At 39.7% G+C, this 20054-nt stretch overlaps 1 protein-coding gene across 1 annotated transcript in view; it reads right to left on the bottom strand.

The window, feature by feature from the left end:
• The window catches only part of LOC114502617 (adhesion G protein-coupled receptor E3), a 52497-nt gene extending 32658 nt beyond the window's left edge, over positions 1–19839 (bottom strand). Inside the window, exons 1-5 of the mRNA XM_028519677.2 lie at positions 19728–19839; positions 16148–16198; positions 14373–14495; positions 7908–8063; positions 1872–1909 (exon numbers count right to left, since the gene is read on the bottom strand). Of these exons, the coding sequence (XP_028375478.2) occupies positions 1872–1909; positions 7908–8063; positions 14373–14495; positions 16148–16198; positions 19728–19785 (426 nt within the window). The 5' untranslated portion in view covers positions 19786–19839. The remainder of the gene's footprint in view (positions 1–1871; positions 1910–7907; positions 8064–14372; positions 14496–16147; positions 16199–19727) is intronic.
• Positions 19840–20054: the final 215 nt, after the last annotated feature.

The raw sequence follows: 20054 nt of genomic DNA, 5'->3' as shown, positions 1-20054 counted from the left end.
TACTAGATTTGTAGGGGTGATTACTTCAGAAGTTATATAAAATCTAATCACTATGCTGTACACCTGAAACTAATATAACGTTGTATGTGAACAGTAATTGAAAAATTAAAAAAAGACATGTCGCTAAGAAACAATCACATCCTTATTAACATATTATAGAGTGATTGCGTAGTTACATCCTATCCCTCCACTCTCCCCTCTTCACCTTGCATCCAGACAACTTGCCCTGGACCCCCTCTCCCCTCTCCCTACTGGTAAGAATGCAATGTTGCAGAAACCCAGCTTTGACCATGCAGTTGAGGGCAAGATGCCAGGGTGAAGCAATAATATGGAAAGAATGTGGGCACACTTAATGGCCTCACAGAGCAGAATCTCTTCACCAACCTAGACTGCTCACTTCTGGACTGTTAACTCAGAAAGCAATAAAGATCTATCTTTTAAAAGCCATCGAATATTTGGGCCCCTTTGTAGCAGCAGCTCAGCATATCCTAATACAGCCTTATTTAGTCTAACTTTTTCATCTGGGATAGGTCTTGTCTTTAGGGGGCAGTGCACACATGTACACTCTCTTTTTCTATCTATCTATCTATCTATCTATCTATCTATCTATCTATCTCTATAGTGAGATATACAGGGACATACATATAGTGATAAATATAGTAGTACACAGTTGATCCTTGAACAATGTGGTTTGAACTGCAAGGGTCCACTTATATGTGAATTTTATCATCACTGAGGATATGTTTGCTGATTTTTAGAGAGAGAAGAAGGAGGAGAGAGAGAAGAGAGAGGAACACTGATGTCAAAGAGAAACATTAATCGGTTGCCTTTTGTACATGCTCCAACCAAGGCTTGAACCCGAAACCTAAGTATGTGTCCCGAGCAGGGATCGAACCCACAACCTTTTGGTGTTTGGGACAATACTCCAACCAACTTAGTCACCTGGCCAGGGCCACTTATGTGTGAATTTTTTCAGTAAATACCGCAAATGTATACTTTCTTCCTTATAATTTTCTTAGTAACATTTTCTTTTTTCTAACTTACATTATTGTGAGAATACAGTATATGATACATATAACATACAAAATATGTGTTAATTGACTACTCATGTTATCAGTAAGGCTTTTGGTCAAGAGCAGGCTATTAGTAGCTAAATTTTGGGGGAGTCAAAAGTCATACATGGGCCCTGGCTGGTGTGGCTCAGTGGACTGAGTACTGGCCTGTGAACCAAAGGGTTGCCAGTTTAATTCCCAATCAGGGCACATGTCTGGGTTCCAGGCCAGGTCCCCAGTAGAGGGTGAGTGAGAGGCAACCACACATTGATGCTTCTCTCCCACTTTTTCTCCCTCCCCTCTCTAAAAATAAATAAATAAAATCTTTTCAACTTCATAGGGAGGTCAGTGTCACATACTGTTCAAGGGTCAACTATAATATATGTATATCTCATAGTTATATATAATATAAACCACTTCACATTATATATTATGTTGTAGTTAATATACATTACATGGTAATCAACATACATTATATATTAAAATATACAGGGTCTGGCAGAAGTAACGCCTGCTTCAGTGTGGTTGGTAGGGTAATATGGGAGTAATAATTTATAGTTTTAATTTGAACATTTCATCTAAAATGTCATGTGGTGTGCTTGAGTTATGTTACAGAATTACATGCTTATGATTTTGTAATAAAAGATTCTATAATATAAAGGGGCATTATTTGTGCTGGGCCCTATATATCATTTATATGATGCATCAATGTATAATATGTAGTACACATATAATATATAATTCCTAACACCATTTGCTACTTTGAGGTTTGTAGATATTTGTTACCGGGCTAGGTTCCAGGACTCAGCTTCCACTCACCTCTGTATTGCCTTTGGTTGTGTTTGAGGAGGTGATCTCTGCAAAAGACATCATGGGAAGTTAGTACTGGAACTGAGAGGGAAAGGGTGGAGAGGTGGGCAGGTAAGGTGGGTAACTTGAATCTAGAACATGTGAAGTCAAACTAATTGTGTTCACTGCTAAGCTTTTTTGCTTTGGGGTGGATCAGAGTTCAAATTCTTAGCTATGGATGGAGTAGAGTAATATTCTTGGACTGGGTGTGATTTTGTCCCCAAGGGACTCTGACAACGGCTGGAGACATTTTTGGTGGTTACAGTATGGGGTGGGGGATGCTACTGGCATCTGGGGGCGGAGGTCTGGGATGTTACTTAACACTTCACGGTGCACAGGATGGCCCTCGACCACAAAGAATTACTGAACCTGAAATGCCAATATTGCTATGATGGAGGTATCCTAGCATAGAGGAAGCAGAAAAATGTAAGCTGCAAATTCTTTAATTTGGCATTGGCTGGACATTATAACTGAAATGGCCAAGGACACAGAAAATTAAATACCTCAGGTTTTTAAATTTAGTTTGGGAATTAGAATGAAAACAGGAATGTCTGTTTTAGTTATCTGCTGTTAACAGCAGATAACTTGTGTGTTTATTGTGCTTTGTGAAGACAGCCACATGTTTTAGAAAGATGAGGGAAGGACAGCAAATGTTACATACCTGTTTCCGTCAAACTGAGGTTAAATCTATACTAAGGCTCTATCTTGGTTTTCAGCTGAGTCTATTTGCTAAAAAGGGCAAAGAGCTTTCTTGTAATATTGAAGCTTTTGTCTTAAAGTGCAAGAACTTGGAATATCACTGAGCCATATAAAAGAATGGAATCTTGCCATTTGTGACAATATGGATGGACATAGAGTGTATTTTCCTAAGTGAAATAAATCAGACAGAAAGATACATACTATATGATTTCACTTATATGTGGAATCTAAAAAAGCAAAATAAATGACAGATAAAACAGAACTAAACTCATAGATATAGAGAACAAACTGAAGGTTGCCAAATGGCGGGGGAGGAGGGTGTTGAGGGGCAGGGTGAAAAAGGTGGAGGAATTAAGGAGTACATATTGGCATTACAAAATAGTCACAGGGGTGTAAAGTACAGCATAGGGCATATAGTCAATAATGTTGTAATAACTATGCATGGTCCAGGTGGGTACTAGACTTATCGAGGGGATTGCTTTGTAAGTTATATAAATGTCTAACTGCTATGCCATATACCTGAAACTAATATACTATTGTATGTCAACTGTAATTGAAAAATAAATTAAAAAAAGAGTGCAAGAACTCTGACTTACAATTCTGAGTTCAGAATGTGTCTGTCATTGGAAATTATATTTGTTGTAGAAAAATGTACTTTTGGCTGAGTGCTGCATATTTTTTCATGGATGCCTTCTTGGACCTACCAACCTTGGTGACAATTAATGCCAGGTAGACTCAGTCCACATAATAGAACTTTGAAGAGTTCTTACAATTAGGAAAATAACCAAAAGCTTTTCTCTTCCTTGTAAAATAGGGTGAGTTTAACAGATTAACACCAGAAGCCAGGTGGAATCTCCCATCTGCCTGTACTCATTCACTTTGGGTTCAATGCAACTCATTCATTTATTCATTCATTCAACAAATATTTATTGACTGTCTGAGCCAGCAGTGGACTTAGGGCACAGTGGCCCTTCCTATTCACCTTATGTTCTTTCCTCTCGTCTTCCCCACTTGGACCCCAGTCTCACATTTGGGGCTCATGCAGCACCTAGACCCTGGTGTGGACTCCAGCTTGGGACTTGGGCATATACAAGATTATGGGCTTGAATCTGGCAGGAGTGCCTCCCATTGGTAGATAATATACATACCCTTGACATGTATGTAGCTCTCTTTAAGAGCTATCTAAACTTTCTCATGACCTTTCTAGGTGGAGCAGGGGTTTTAAACTTTTTTGTTTATTTATTTACTTATTTATTTATTGAATCAGATGCAATGCTAACAATATTAGAAACACTTTTAGATACTGTCTTAAGGGCTTTAAAAGGTAGTATCTCATTTAATTCTTGCAACAGCCCTGTGAGGCATACCCTCTGTGAAGATGTGGATTGTTAGCTCCATTTTAACAGATAGGGTGGAGAAAACTTAGTATGTACCCAAGGGCATTCTTCTGGGATCTGGCTCTAGAGTCCCTGAAAAGTGTTCCTAACCACTCTGCTATGTTGTCTCTTGAAGATGTGATGCATCTGACAAAAGAATGCACCATGCAGAAATATCATTCCAGTTATCACTTGTTGAATGCCACCTCCCATGCATTATCTCATTTAATCCTTGTAACAACTGCGTGAGTCAGGTTCTGTTGTTGTATCATTTAAGCAGATAAAACAGGCATGGGGTCATAGGGTTAAGGAATTGTCTACAGTCATGTGGGGTAGGTGGTAGAGCCTAGACTGAATCTGTATTTGTTTAAGCACAAAGCTCATACCACTCCATAAGTGCAGGAACTGCAAACACAGGAATCAGAATGGGCACAAGCACTTCCAGTCTCTCACTGGCATCCTCAGTGATGCCCGCCTGTGGCCCCTGAGCTACCTGAGAACCCTGTGCAGAATAGCTGGGGCTTTACAACCCAGTGCAGGCCCCTGGAAAAGGAATCCCACTTCCCATCAGGTCTTTGCCACTAGAGAGCCTTTTTCTACTGTCCTCCAGTTTGATCAGAGAGAAAGTTTGTTAATCTTTTTAGAAAGTTTGGATCTTAGGCCCCTGAATAGTATTGTTTCCTTTTTTATATAACTATTCCTTTTTGTTCTGAGGCCCTTGGCTTTGCAGAAGGATCATGGAGTCTTGGACACCCCTGTTGGAAGGAACCACAGAACTGACCTAGTGTGAATGTCATTGGGGCAGAGTTGGCCCAATAATTAAGATGTGAGGCTTCCTGACTTCTAGCTGCATGCTCGTGCTGCTCACAACCTTGAGCTACTCAGGGATCTGGAATGAGGTGGGTGGTTGGGATGCGATGACCCTTGCCAACCTTCCTCCAAGCTTTCTGCTGTGGGGTTTCCAAACTCATGGCCTTAATGCTGGGTGGAGGGGAGCACAAGGGAACAGTCTTTTTGGAGCTTCACTTTCATTGTTCCACCAATCTAAGGAGAAAGGCTCCATTCTAGAGACATGTACTGTTTTCTCCTCTCAAGATTATCTATGAGACTTTACAAGAGAAGTTTTCTCTTTCCCATTATCAATTCCAGGGCCTAATGTTGGTGTAGATGCACCATTAAAGGGATCTGAAAGTTAGAGGTCATGCCACACTGTGAATAATTCCTACCCAGCAGCCATGTCCCTTTTCTTCTTTGCTATCAGAACAGCTATTTTATTCAGGTGGGTGAAGTTGAAACTGTCCCTAATATCAGGGTCAAGTTCTGAGATCTCATTCTGTTACTCTAGGAACTTGTTTACAGATAAGAATTTGATCCAGGCCTAGCCAAACAAAGGCAAGCCTGCTGGAAGGCTTCTTAGGACAATTTTTTTTTACAGTGAAAAGAAAGAGAGGCTGAGGAGTACCAATCTCCTACTCTTTGTTTTAAAAAAGAGGCATGGATGTATGAGGATGTGATGTTTGGAGCTGTGACAGCCATTCTGGGACAATGAGGGAAAGTCAACAAAGGTCAAACCAAAACTCTGCTATTATCAAGATGCAATATTAACAAGCTGAGAAACTCTTTTTCTGGGTTTTTGTTATATTGAGATTTATTAATAATCTCTATTGATAAGTCACTTTTAGCCAGGGATAATATTACTTAAAGCCAGAAGCATCCTAATGGATTAGTGGTGGTGAGAAGGATGAGAACACTTCGAGACATGCTTCAGCCAGCTTCTCTCATAACATGACCAATTATGTTTTCTCCACCCTTGAATTGGAGCCATCAACTATAAACCTTGGCTCAGATATGGACCCAGTGACCACAAATCTCAACAATGAAAATAAAAATTGAGAATCTACATAAGGGAAGCAAAAAAAATTGAATAGAACAAATTTAAGAACATGGAATTAAAAACTGAGAGTCATAGGTAAGCCTCATTTTTTTTAAAGATTTTATTTATTTCTTTTTAGAGAGGGAAGGGAGGGAGATAGAGAGAGAGAGAAACATCAATGTGCGGTTGCTGAGGCTTATGGCCTGCAACCCAGGCATGTACCCTGGCTGGGAATCGAACCTGGGACACTTTGGTTCCCAGCCCAAGCTCAATCCATTGAGCTACGCCAGCCAGGGCTAGCTTCATTTTTTTAAAAGAAAGCTTGGAAAGAAGGGAATGATCCCTCCAGTATCTCATAGACTAAGACCCACTGGCCATATTAAAACAACACAGTTTGAAATGAACTATCTCTATAGTAAGTCTCACCAGGCTCCCTCCTTAACTTATTTAGGAATAAATAAGGAAAAGACTTTGTATTCTTGGAAAACATTGATTGCCCAACAGCTGCTAATCTTTCCTCAGGTCCTAATTTTCCTATGCTCTGTTGTGTTTCATAAAGAATTCCATTTGCCAGGATCTCTTGCCCTGTAGTTTCCTGATGTGTTCAGCCAATGGGAACTACTGATAGAATACTGGAGAGGGGAGAAAGGGAGAAGCCAGGGAGTTTCCTCCCCTTTCTGTTGCTTGTGGTAGCTCCAGCATTGGTTGCATCATCTTTTTCAAGTTTCTACCTCATTAGATGGACTCAAGTCTTGGGCCCTAGAAATACTACTTCCTGCCCTGTCCCTTTAGGTCTAGGATGGCTGCATATTTCTGCTATTGCTAGTCTCTGGGTTGTCCCCATAATCTCCTGTTGACTTCTCAGCCCTTTTTACAACAGTACTAATTCTCTCTATACAATTCTTTATGTCTGAAAGACCTAGTATGGTTTTGATTTTGCAGGTTGGATCTTAATTGATGAAGAGACATAACATTATTATTATTATTTTGCACCAGAAAAAGAGTGCTTTGTCCCTTTTTTGGTTTCCCTGAGACTCATGTTACCATGCAGCAAGTGGCTGAGGGGCTCTCAATACAGGCAGACCTGCTTCTTAGCTGGCTGACCTTAGGCAAATTACTTAGCTTTGGATGCCTCAGTTTCTTTATCTGTAATATAAGTGCCTAACTGATATGATTATTTTAAAAGAAATAATGCATGTGGAGCACTGAGTGTATCACCTAGTAATAGTATAAATGAAACAGACATTTAGCTGTTAATACATGTATTACTATTATTCTACTAATCAGCTTCTTAGAATTAAGCTTTAAAGATTCTTTCTCTAATCATCCCAACTGTCACCAAACCTCATAGATAAGTCTGCCAAGACCCATATTTCTTGGGTATTGACTTTCCCTGTCTACATAGTTTCCATGAGAGTGGTCATGCCTATACAACATGGCACCTCCTCCTGGACACAGATCCAAGGGTGGAAATATGACTTAAACTCAGCCAACTTGTATATTTCCAAGAATTTACAATTAGGTCCAAGAGAGAGTCCAGTGATATCTCGTTAGGTGGTTAGATCAATAATAATGGTAAGATATGGAGCTGCTGTATGTACATCCTGTCCTATGGACTAGGAAGCAGAGAAAGCCAGTTTGCAAGGAGAGAGAAGACAGGATCAGCACCAAAGAGTTTCAGAGACTGGGGCACCCTGATGGTGATGAGTCCCTAGTTTCATTTCATTCCAGAAGTCTAGCTGTGTTCTAGTCCTTGAGTCCCAAGATAGATCCATGCATCTTTATCATTAACTTATCTTTTCTTCTTAATATAACCCAAGTGAGTTTCTCTTCTTTGCAATTCAAGGAAGCCTGTCTCATTCACTACCTTGCCACCTCTATCTCTAAAGGCCACTTGCCATTATTTCTCTAACTTCCTTATTTCCTTCTTTCTCCTCTTTCCTTTTTCTTCCAGGAAATAGAAACATGTTCTGTACCCACCACAAAAACAAATCTTTTCTGGTGTTAGACTCAATAAAAAATATGGAAAGGGCAACAAGAAGACAAAAATTTTCTTACTTTGACAAGTGTTCTCACTGGAATCCGTGAACTGTGTATCCCCAGAGAGGAGTTTATATCCAAGGTCACAGAGACAGTAGAAACTTCCTGCAATATTATGGCATGCAGCATTTGCTCCACAATATATACTAATGGGTGGTTTACATTCATTAACATCTGTAACACAAAGAAGAAATTTGGTCATTCATTTGACAAAGATTTATTGAGCATCTAATCTGTCTCAAAGTGTTCTCATCCTTCTCACCACCACTAACCTTGTATCTGTTAGGATGCTTCTGGCTTTAAGTAATATTATCCATGACTAAAAGTGACTTATCAATAAGGATTATTAATAAATCTCAATATAACAAAAACCCAGAAAAAGAGTTTCTCAGCTTGTTAATGTTGCATCTTGATAATAGCAGAGTTTTGGTTTGACCTTTGTTGACTTTCCCTCATTGTCCCAGAATGGCTGTCACAGCTCCAAACATCACATCCTCATATATCCATGCTTCTTTTGGAAAACAAGGAGTAGGCCCACTCCAAGACACATCATAATTAAAATGGCAAAATTCAAAGACAAAGAGAGAATCTTAAAGGCAGCAAATGCAGAGAAACAGGAAGTAACATACAAGGGTGCTCTGATAAGGCTAGCAGCTGACTTCTCAACAGAAACACTACAAGCCAGAAGGGAATGGCAAGAAATATTCCAAGTAATGAAAAGCAAAGGCCAGCAACCAAGACTATTCTACCCAGCAAGGCTCTCAATGAAAAAGAAGGGTGACATAAAGAGTTTCCCAGACAAAAGAAGGCTAAAAAAATACACCATTACCAAACCAGCATTGCAAGATACACTAAAGGGACTGCTTTAAGAGGAAGAAAAGGAGTGTGAGAGAGAGGAACACAGGTACAAAGGGGAAAAATGAATAAGTACTTACCAATAATAAGCTTAAATGTAAATGGATTAAATGCTCCAATCAAAAGACATAGGGTAGCTGAATAGATAAGAAAACATGACCTGCACATATGCTGCCTACAAGAGACCCACTACACAGACTGAAAGTGAAGGGTTGGAAAAAAATATTCCAAGCAAATGGACAGGAAGAAAAAAAAACCAGGGTGGCAATACTGTATCAGACAACATAGATTTCAAAACAAAAAACATAAAAAGAGACACAGAAGGTCACTTCATAATACTCAAGGGAAGAATCCGTTAAGAAGACATAACTATTGTAAACATATATGCACCCAGCATAGGAGCACCCAAATATATGAGGAAATCTTAGAGGACTTCAAGAAAGATATGGACAACAACACACTTACAGTAGAGGATTTTAACATCCCACTGTCAACAATGGGTAGATCTGCCAAACAAAATATCAAAAAGTATATTATGGCATTGAATGATACACTAGATCAAATGGACTTAACTGATATATATATATATATATATATATATATATATATATATATATTACCTTTCATCCCAAAGAAGAAAAATACACATTCTTTTCAAATGCACATGGAATGTTTTCAAAGATAGACCACATGATAGGACACAAAACAAGCCTCAACAAATTCAAGAAAATTGAAATCATATCAAGCATTTTCTTGGACCACCAGGGCTTGAAGCTAGAAAACAACTTCAAGAAAAAAACTCAAGAACATTCAAACTCATGGAGACTGAATATCAAGCTATTAAACAATGAATGGGTTAATAAAGAGATCAAGAAATCAAAAAGTTTCTGCAAACAAAAGAAAATGAACACACAACAGTCCAAAATCAGTGGGACACAATGAAGGCAGTCCTGAGAGGGAAGTTCATAGCAATACAGGCCTACCTAAAAAAGATAGAAACATTTCAAATAAACAACCTAACCCTATCTACAAGAACTGGAGGAACAACAAACAAAGCCCCGAGTGAGTAGAAGGAAGGAAGTAATCAAGATCAGAGCAGAATTAAATGACATAGAGACTAAAAGAACAATTCAAAGAATCAAAACTCCAGGAGCTGTTTCTTTGAAAAGATAAACAAAATTGACAAGCCTTTAACCAGACTCACCAAGAAAAAAAGAGTGAGGATGCAAATGAATAAAATAAGAAATGAAAGAGAAGAAATTACAATCAATACCACAGAAATACAAAGGATTGTAAGAAATTACTATGAACAGGACTTCTGGCCAAGATGGAGGTGTAGGCAGATACACTTTGCCTCCTTTCACAACCAAAAGAAGGACAAAAAACTTAAAAAGAAAAAATAACTAGAACTGCCAGAAAATTGAACTGTATGGAAGTCCAACAACCAAGGAGTTAAAGAAGAAATATTCATTTGGACTGGTAGGAAGGGCAGAGAAGGGCAGCCACGGCAGAGAGCATGTGTGGCAAGGTGGTGGCTGGAGGGCCTGGGTGGGTGAGGCCACAGTTGGTGGTCTGGGCAGTCCCACAATTATTATGTGTGGATAAACTCGGAGGTACAACTGGGGAGTGAGACAGATTGCAACCTAGGGTTCCAGTGTGGGTAAATAAAGCCTCAAAACCTCTGGCTGTAAAAACCTGTGTGGGTTGTTGGTGGGAGGAGCTCCCAGCCTCACAGAAGGGTTTTTTGGAGAGACCCACAGGGTCCTAGGACATACACAAACCCACCCACCTGGAAGTCAGCATCAGAAGGGTGTAATTTGCTTGTGCATAGTGGGGGAAGTGACTGCAAGCTGGCCGACAGCCCAGCAAGTGGCTTTGTTCTCTCTCAGATCCATCCCCCAGATACAGTGCCACAATGTAGCAATGCACGTTGCCCCACCCTGGTGAATACTTAAAGCTCTGCCCCTTTCAATGTTAACAGATGCGCCAAAACAAAGAAATATGGCCCAAATGGAAGAACAGAACAAAGCTCCAAAAATAGAACTAAGTGATAAAGAGATAGCCAACCTATCAGATGCAGAGTTCAAAACATTGGTAATCAGGATGCTCACAGAAATTGTTGAATATCGTCACAAAATGGAGGGAAAAGTGAAGGCTATGCAAAGTGAAATAAAGAAAAATATACAGAGAACCAACAGTGAAGGGAAGGAAACCAAGACTCAGATAAATGATTTGGAGCATAAGGAAGAAGTAAACATTCAGCCAAAACAATGAAGAAATAAGAATTTTTAAAATGGAGGAGAGGCTTAGGAATTTCCAGGACAACTTGAAATGTTCCAACATCCGAATCATAGGGATACCAGAAGGAGAAGAGAGAGAGAGCAAGAAATTGTAAACTCATTTGAACATATAATGAAGGAAAACTTCCCCAATCTGGCAAAGGAAATAGGCTTCCATGAAGTCCAGGAAGCTCAGAGAGGCCCAGAGAAGTTGGACCCAAATAAGTACACACCAAGGCACATCATGATTACATTAGCCATGATTAAAGATAAGGAGAGAATCTCAAAGAACCAAAACTTTATCTGCATTTCATTTAGAATGAAAGAGCAGATAAAGTGCTTCCCAGACAAGGTCAAGTTAAAGGAGTTCATCATCACCAATCCCTTATTATATGAAATAGTAAATGGACTTATCTAAGAAAAAGAAGATCAAAACTATGAACAGTAAAATGACAACAAACACAACTTTCAACAACTGAACCTAAAAGCAAGCAAACAAACAAACTAAGCAAACAACTAGAACAGGAACAGAATCACATAAATAGAGATCTCATGGAGGGTTATTAACTGGGAGGGGGAGGGAAGAGAATAGGCGAAAAGGTACAGGGAATAAGAAGCATAAGTCATAGGTAGAAAATAGACAGGGAGAGGTTAAGAATACTATAGGAAATGGAGAAACCAAAGAACTTATATGTATAAACCATGGACATGAACTAAGGGTGGTAGGGAATGATGGTGAGAGGGAGGGTCCAGGGCGGAGGGGAATAAAGAAGACATAGAAATGGGACAACTGTAATAGCATAATCAATAAAATATATTTAAAAAGAATATATAAAGAACTAAAACTCAACAACAGCAAAATAATACAAAGAACCTAATTAAAAATAGGTAAATAATTTTTTTTAATGGATTTTTTTAAAGATTTTATTCATCCATTTTTAGGGAGGGAAGGGAGCGGGGGGAGAGAGAGGGGGAGAGAGATAGAGAGAGAGAGAGAGAGAGAGAGAGAGAGAGAGAGAGAGAAACATCAATGTGCGGTTGCTGGGGGTTATGGCCTGTAACCCAGGAATGTACCCTGGCTGGGAATCGAACCTGGGACACTTTAGTTCCCAGCCTGTGCTCAATACACTGAGCTACACCAGCCAGGGCCTTAAAAATAGGTAAATAATTTAATAGACATTTCTTTAAAGAAGACAGGAAGCACATGAAAATATTCTGAACATCATTAGTCACTAGGGACATGCAAATCAAAACTACAATGTGATATTACTTCATACCCATGAGATTGACTATAATAAAAAAAAGGCAGACCATAAAGTATTGGGAAGTATGTGGGGAAATTGGAACTCTCATACATTGCTGGTGGAAATGTAAATGGCACAACCGCTTGGGAAAATAGTTCAGAAGTTCTCAGAAGTTAGGCACAGGTATCATGTGACTCACTGCTTGCACTCCTAAATATATACCTGAAAGAATTAGATAGGTGCAATGGTACACAATTTTGGAATATATTAAGACCTACTAAATTATGTATCTTAAAAGTGTGAATTTTATGGTATATGAATTAAATCTCAATAAAAAAGGTGATGACGGCTTCATAAGATTGGTCCCTAACTGTCTCTACCCAATGCCCCATCATTTACCAGGCTATGGATGCACTGACTTTATTTTCTTTTTATGGAACCAGTTAGATGCATTTCAATCCAAAGATCTTGTACTTGTGATTGCCTTTGCTCAGTTTTTTTGAATACACTTCCATTCTCTACAGAGTGATCTTGTAAAATGCACATGGTGAGGCAATACTTTGACATTAACTTATCATAGTAACAGCTATTAAAGCAAAAGTTTCTGCATTGGCACCCATTGGAATAGACACCATGTTTCCAAGTGAGGAACCAGCCCACACCTAACACTTGCAAAGGGGAAGATTTCTAGAATCTGGTCGTATGATTCTTCTATACTTCACTCATATCAAGGTTTTAAAGGATCAGGAACTGGTAAATAAGACAGTGAGGATTTATTTGGAGAGAGCTGATGGTGTGCTGTGAGTCCCTTCACTCCCACCTAAGAGGAGAAATGTGTGTGAGTTCTTTCTTCTTCATCCCACTCCCAGAGAGAGGGATTTTAAGGAGTTCACTCAGCTAATTATACATTGTCTGCATTTTGTGGGGACACAGTTGATTGGTGCATATTTCCTCCTCCAAAATCTAAAGGGTGAGCCATTGGCTTGCATTGGGCAAAGAAGAGATTCTATTCCTCCTGCGTGTCCTAATTTTATTGGGCAAAGATGGGGAATATTTCCCAAGAACTAGAGGTGGGTCAGGTGTGAGAGATTTCTGGTATGGGGTTGCTTAGGTTCTGTGTCAGAGGGTCACCTGGAATGGCAAATGGACTTTGGCAGGAAGAAGCTGGAAGGATGACAGGATTCTCCAGATGGGGAAGGTGTAGGGAGGGACTTGCTGTTTTCAAGGGAATTTCAGGGCAGTGATGGGGCGAGAGGGGAATTATCTTCATAGAACCCACAAAGGCTCTCAGGAGAGAAAGTGTTATATCTCAGGAATGTAGAGGCTAAATGACAACAATAGCATCAGCCAAGTACAGACTTTTCTGCTTCTTTTTCCTCTTTCTTCTGGGTTCCAACTGCAGCAAGATTGGGCGAAGAAGAGTAGAAGTGTTAGGTGGGGAAGAGGACTGACTGCAGGCTTCTAACAGGGAAGGGAAAGAGCTTGAACCAAGGTTGGGAGACACAGTCCAATAATAACTCTAGTCTGGAGTTTATTCTTCCACAAAGTTGGGCCTTTTAATTATTGAATTGAGACTTCATTTTGTGTCTTAGGAACCATATGAATTAGAAAAGTTTCTGCTCAAGCTTTTATTCTCTCTTTGCTATGACTTTAGCACATATTCTCACTCCTTAACTTAAAAAGAAACATTTATGCGATGGTTTATAATCCATGAAGTACTGTCACATTCATTACCTTATCCAATCCCCCTACCACACTCATGAAGTCAGCATTATCATCTTCATGGTATAGAAGAGAATATTGAGAACTACCTAGGTTCTGGAGGAGCTCCCTTTGCTGACTTCATGAAAACGTTTCTTTCTTGGTGAAGGCAGAATGATAGTCGGCCAGCACTGTGTATTACCCTTACTCCCCACATCCTTACGCTGCCCACTTTCAAGTTCCAACTGTGGGTGCAGTGAGTCACATGATACCTGTCCTTAACTTTCTGAGAACTTCTGAACTATTTTCCCAAGTGGTTGTGCCATTTTACATTCCCACCAGCAATGTATGAGAGTTCCAACTTCCCCACATCCTTCCCAATACTTTATAGTCTGGGTACTTACCTTCACATGTATCCAAGGGATACTTGAGATCTTTCTCCCCAGATTGAGAAAGGTATCCAGAGTTGCAGATACAGTATGTGGAACTGGTGCAGAAAGCATTTTCTGGGCACGGAGGACAGGTACCTGTGGGGAGGAGAGAGGCAGGTCAGATGTCACCTGGGTCAAGCACTCTCCAGTTATTGTTTGGCTCTGCCTCTGAGCAGCACCTCTTGAGGCTGAGGGAGCCTGCACTCTTTTCCTTTTGTGAGATCTCAGTATAGTAAAAACATTAGAAATACTATTTATATGCCTTACAAAGTGATCATTCCAATAACTCTAGTACCCACCTGACACCATACCTAGTTACTACAGTATTTTTGACTATATTCCTCATGCTGTACTTTACATCCCTGTGCCTGTTTTTATAACCTGTAGTGCCTTTCCCTTTTCATCCATGTCCCAGACCCCGCCCATGTGGCCACCATTGGTTTGTTCTCTGTATCTATGTGTTTGTCCATTTATTTTATTTTTTAGATTCCACATGTAAGTGAGAACATATGTTACTTGCCTTTCTCCATGTTGTCACAAATGGTGAGATTTCATAAATGTGATCAATTAAATTCTATGCCTGAAACTAATATAATATGGTATGTTAACTATAACTAAAAAATAAATTAAAAAAATAAATGAAAAAAACAAAAAAAAAATAGAGATACCAAATTCAAGTTACAGAAGAGTGCATAATATAGGACTGGGGTTGGCACTAATTAAACAAATTAATTTTAATAGAAAACTTTCAATGAAATATAATTGTGTTATTCTCAAGATCACTGAAGATTTAATGAAAGGGGAATGAGTTGATTAATACTTAGGACCTTGGGTTCAATTCTGGTTTTATCACTTAATAGCTGTGTGTCTTTGCACAAGTGTCTTAAACTTTCTGTGCCTCAATTTTCTCATCTGTAAAATGGGTTATTGTGAGAAGTGAATTAGTACATACAAAGTGCTTTGGGCAGTGTCTGGTACATATTACAAAAATTAGAATTTGTAGGGTACCATGGGAGGTATATTCTATTGCCAGTACATGTTATCTTCATAGCCCTATGTATAACTTCATTAGACAAAGATACACTAAATATCTTAATTTGAGGTTCCTTGAGAATGAATGGAAAGAATAGGGCTGAGGAAATGTCCCCAGCTTTGGGCTTGTGAAGAGACATGGGAGCTGTAAAGGGATCACAGGCAGGGCAGTGGGTGCTGGGAACACAATGGGGGAGCACAATGCAGAGCTTGGCTGCTCAGAATGCATCCCCTCATTAGAGATGAAGAATTTCAGACCCCATTCTGATCTTCTGAATCATATTCTAGTGAGATCCCCAAGGAATTACGCCTAACCTCAAGTGATTGTGTTCATGTTGTGTTGATGTGTTTGATCAGAATGAAATGGTGACCATGATGCTCTGTCTCTCCCAACTAATCTCACTTCATGAGACTTTGTTTTATTCCCTGTTCCATGTCCACATTGGGAGCATTGTGGGTACTAAAAGCAAACAAGTAGACTAATATAAGTAAAATAAAAAGACACTAAAAGATATCCAAATTTGATGAAATGATCAATTAAAAAAGAAATGACGCAGGAGCAAGCCTGCCCAACTTTTGTCCCCCAAACCAGCTTCTTTTCTCTAGCCTGTTGGAGGATGTGGGTGGCCTCAGGTTCATCCTTAGTCCATACCCTTCTGGGTCTCTGATGGTGGAAGAGTCTCTGAAGAGTCAGGCTTTGAATACTGATTACTCACTTTTGGCTTTCTGAACCATGACTCCTGGTAAACTCAGCAGAATGAAGAGTCCTGGAACAGGAAAGCAGAAGGGAGAGTAAGGAAACTATTAAGGAAAGGTCCCAGAAGTTATTCAAGGGCTCTGTATCAGTTATCTACCACTGCAAAACTAACTGTCACAAAATGTAGCAGCTTAAAACAACAACATTCATTTTATTATTTCTCATTTTATTATGATTTCTGTGGGCCAGGAATCTGGGAGGAACTTAGCTGGGTGGTTCTGGCTCAGGGTTTCTAATATTGTTGCAGTTAAACAGTGGCTGGGCTGGAGTGGCTGGAAACTGTCTGGGCATTACTGTCCCTTCATGAGGTCTCAGGGCCTGGGATAGTTTGAGCTTCCTCCCAACATGGCAACCTTGGTCAGGCTATGCAGGAATCAAAGTTTATCCCATCTCCACCAAACTAGTCCACACTCATCTACACCCATCACCTCACTTGGTAGACAGAGACCATACCATTACTAAGACCCACTTTTTAAAAAACTTTATGTGCCCTGGTCGGTGTGGCTCAGTTGGTTGGAACATCATCTGTAGACCAAAGGGCCACAGGTTTAATTCCTGGTCAGGGCATGTGACTAGGTTTTGGATTTGATCCCTAGTTGAGGTGCATACAAGAAGGCAACCAATCCATATTCTCTCACATAGACAGTTTCTCTCTCTCTGCAATGGAAAAAATGTACTGGGGTAAAGATTAAGAAAAGCTTTATTGAGGTATAATTGATATACAAAAATCACACACATATAATGCACACATCTTCATGAGTTTGGACTGAAATGGAGTGTAGACTGAGGGGCCCCCCAAACCCCCATAGCCCTTGTTTGGGGGATGTGGAGGCAGATGATATGGCTTAAGATACTTTTCATAACAAAGGCTAGCTTAATATCTGTGCCACCACCTCAGGGCAAGGTGGGCATGACTTTCACAATTGACTCATAATATAGCAAGGAAAATGGTTCCCCTGGATCACTGTCACTCTTGCCCTGACTGAGGATGGCAGCTGAGAGAAGGTAAACAATATAGGAGAACTGGCAAATGTAGCTCATTGTGGAAAGAGTCAGAAATGAGGTCATGTAGGGGGCCCTGGGTGGTTAGCCATGAGGGAATTTGGCTGTGTGGTTTGCAAGTAGAGTAGTGAGGAAGGAGGGCCATAATATAGCAGCTATTTAGTTTGGGGGTCTGGGATTCTGCCATGTGGTTTGGAAGAGAGCAGGAGGAAAGAGGAGGCATGCTGCCTGTAGTGAGGGATTTGGTCATGTGGCTCAGAAAGGAGTAGAAGAGCCATGAGGGAAGAATTGTGAGGTAGCCACATAAGAGGGAGAAGTAAGTAAGCAGCTATATAGTTTGTAGTCAGGATCTGGCCATGCAGCCTGGTGTAGTAAGGAAGGAGACATCAGCTGCTCTGATTGTGCCTGCTCTAGCTGACTCTGAAAGCTCTCCCTTGCAAGATGCTGATCTGCTACCTTGCAGACCTGGACTCTATCTGGGCTCTCAGGAGAATCCAGGACTAGAGTCTTTCCTGGACTAGTACATGGAGACTGATGATAATGTACCTAGATCCTGAAGGAGAGAGCTGCTGTGAGAGGATGGTGATTCTGATCAAGAACCAATGGAGAACTCTTTGCACACCTGGTTTAAGATAAAAAAATGGGGAACTATTGGGCTTGCTTTTGGCTTATAGCCTTTTGGGGAGCAAGGGAAGTGTTGGGTCTCATGGGAGAACAGGGCTCCAAGCTGAAGTGTTCCTATACCCTCTGAGGTTGCAATATTGTAAATAAAAACCTGTTTCTTCCAGCATTAACTGTTTGGTCATACATGTGGTTGGGCCCCTGTCTGCTCCGTTACAATACTGTCCCTACAATCAATGCACTAAAGCATATCCATCATCTCCAAACATTTCCTTGTGTTCTTTTGTGTTTTTCTTCTTTTTTGGGGGTAGGAACACTTTCTATGAAATCTACTCTTTTAATACACTCATATTTTGAAGTGCACAACACTGCGTTATTAACTACAGGTTCTGTATTTTACAGTGGATCTCTAGAACTTATTTATCTTGTATAATGAAAACTTTATACCATGGAAAAACAACTCCTCACTTCCTCTTCCCCCCCTGGCAATCATGATTTTATTTCCTGCATCTATGAGTTTGACTACTTTAGATACTTCTTATAAGTGAAATAGTGCAGTATTTGTCCTCTGTGTTTGTCTTCTTTCACTTAACATAATGTCCTCAAGGATTATCCATGTTGTCACAAATGGCAGGACTTCCTTCTTTTTAAATACTGAATGATATTCAGTTGTATGTATATACTATCTTTTCTTTATCCATGCATCTGTCTGTCAGAAATCTTCCATAAATGCTAGGTGCTTCTATCATCATGTTATTTGCATAAGAGTCCCTTTCTAATTCTTGATCTAATGCTCATTTTGTTCCATTGCCTGTTCCATCCAGTAACAAGGGCAGAGATCATGGATAACCAAAATTCACAACTGGTCCATCTCTGCCTCTAGTTGCCCCAAAGCAGAAAATATCTTGTTTGGAGTTTTTTCATTTAAATTGTACATGCTCTCACTTTAATTTGATTTCACAGATATATAATGGACACTTCTGCAGTGTAAGATGTTGTGGGATTACTTTCAAGTAGCTTACATTATTTTTAATAGAATTTATGGTGTATCACTTCTTCTGAAAATAAATAACTGTGATACATTAAGTAAGGCTAGAACCTTTCCATGATGTAATTTCATATCTGTAATATGAAGATGCTGTGTGATGATGAGTGTGAAACAATTTTAGCTTGATGCCAGGCTAAAGTAGGAGCTTGATCAATGTTAGCTTTCGTTGGTGTTGTGGCTATTGATAGTTATTTGATCTGGAGCCAGAAGGATGGACTGGATTTCAGAGTTGGGGAAAAATCTGAAAAGAATTGTGGTTGAAGCCACAGAATCATAAGATTCCTTGGCATTATAGCAAAGACGTGGAGCCAGGTGGCTTGGGTAGAATCCTGGCTCTGCCATTTATAAGGTGTGTGACTTTGGACAAATAATATAACCTCTTTGTGCCCCGGTTTTTTCTCCATGTGATGGGGATAATAATAGTGCCTGCCTCATGGGCCTATTGAGAGGATTAAATGGGCTAATATATATAAGGCACATAGTGAATACTCAAAACTATTGGTTGTTATTAATTATATTCTTGGTACAGGAAGAGGAAAAGGTTGGGGTAGGAAAGAATAACAAGAGATGCAGAGAAAGGGTCAGGGCAATGTTAGGTCATAGCAGTTATCAAGAAGGAGAGGCTATCAATTAGAAAACAAAATCTGTATAGAAGAAGATGAACAACCTATTAAATTAGACCATAAGGAAAATTTTAAGGATATTTGGGAGCATAGTTTAAATAGGGTGGTGTGGTAGGAAACCATAATTTAAGAGACTAGAAGTGTTCAAAGCAGAGTAAAGAGAAGGAAAAGACAGCTAATTGTTGAACTGATTAGCTCCTGATAAGGAGTAGTTAAGGTATAGTCATTGTCAAAGTTACACGTACCTGGAAGAAGGAATGGTCCTCTCATTCCTGCATGCAGATAACCCATGCCAGCCAGCATTCAAAGCTCTCTACTATGCTTTAAGCCAACCAATTTTGTGTATCCTAAGGAAGTTTCATGAGAATTAGCATAAGTATCTCAGGTCAGCTGACTTAGGACACTGTTCTCAGAGAAGTTAACTTCTTTCACCATCAGACTCGTTGTTCTGCTTTTTGGTTTGTTTATTTTCTATGTACTGACATACGGAATTGTTCTCAGAAAAGTGAACTTCTCATCTTTCACCATCAGATCCATGGTTCTGCTTTTTATTTGTTTATTTTCTGTGCCTT

Source organism: Phyllostomus discolor, chromosome 8 (assembly GCF_004126475.2).
Source record: "Phyllostomus discolor isolate MPI-MPIP mPhyDis1 chromosome 8, mPhyDis1.pri.v3, whole genome shotgun sequence".
NCBI classification, from domain to species: domain Eukaryota; kingdom Metazoa; phylum Chordata; class Mammalia; order Chiroptera; family Phyllostomidae; genus Phyllostomus; species Phyllostomus discolor.
Note: the sequence above shows the minus strand (reverse complement) of the source record. Positions and strands in the feature narration are given on the sequence as shown.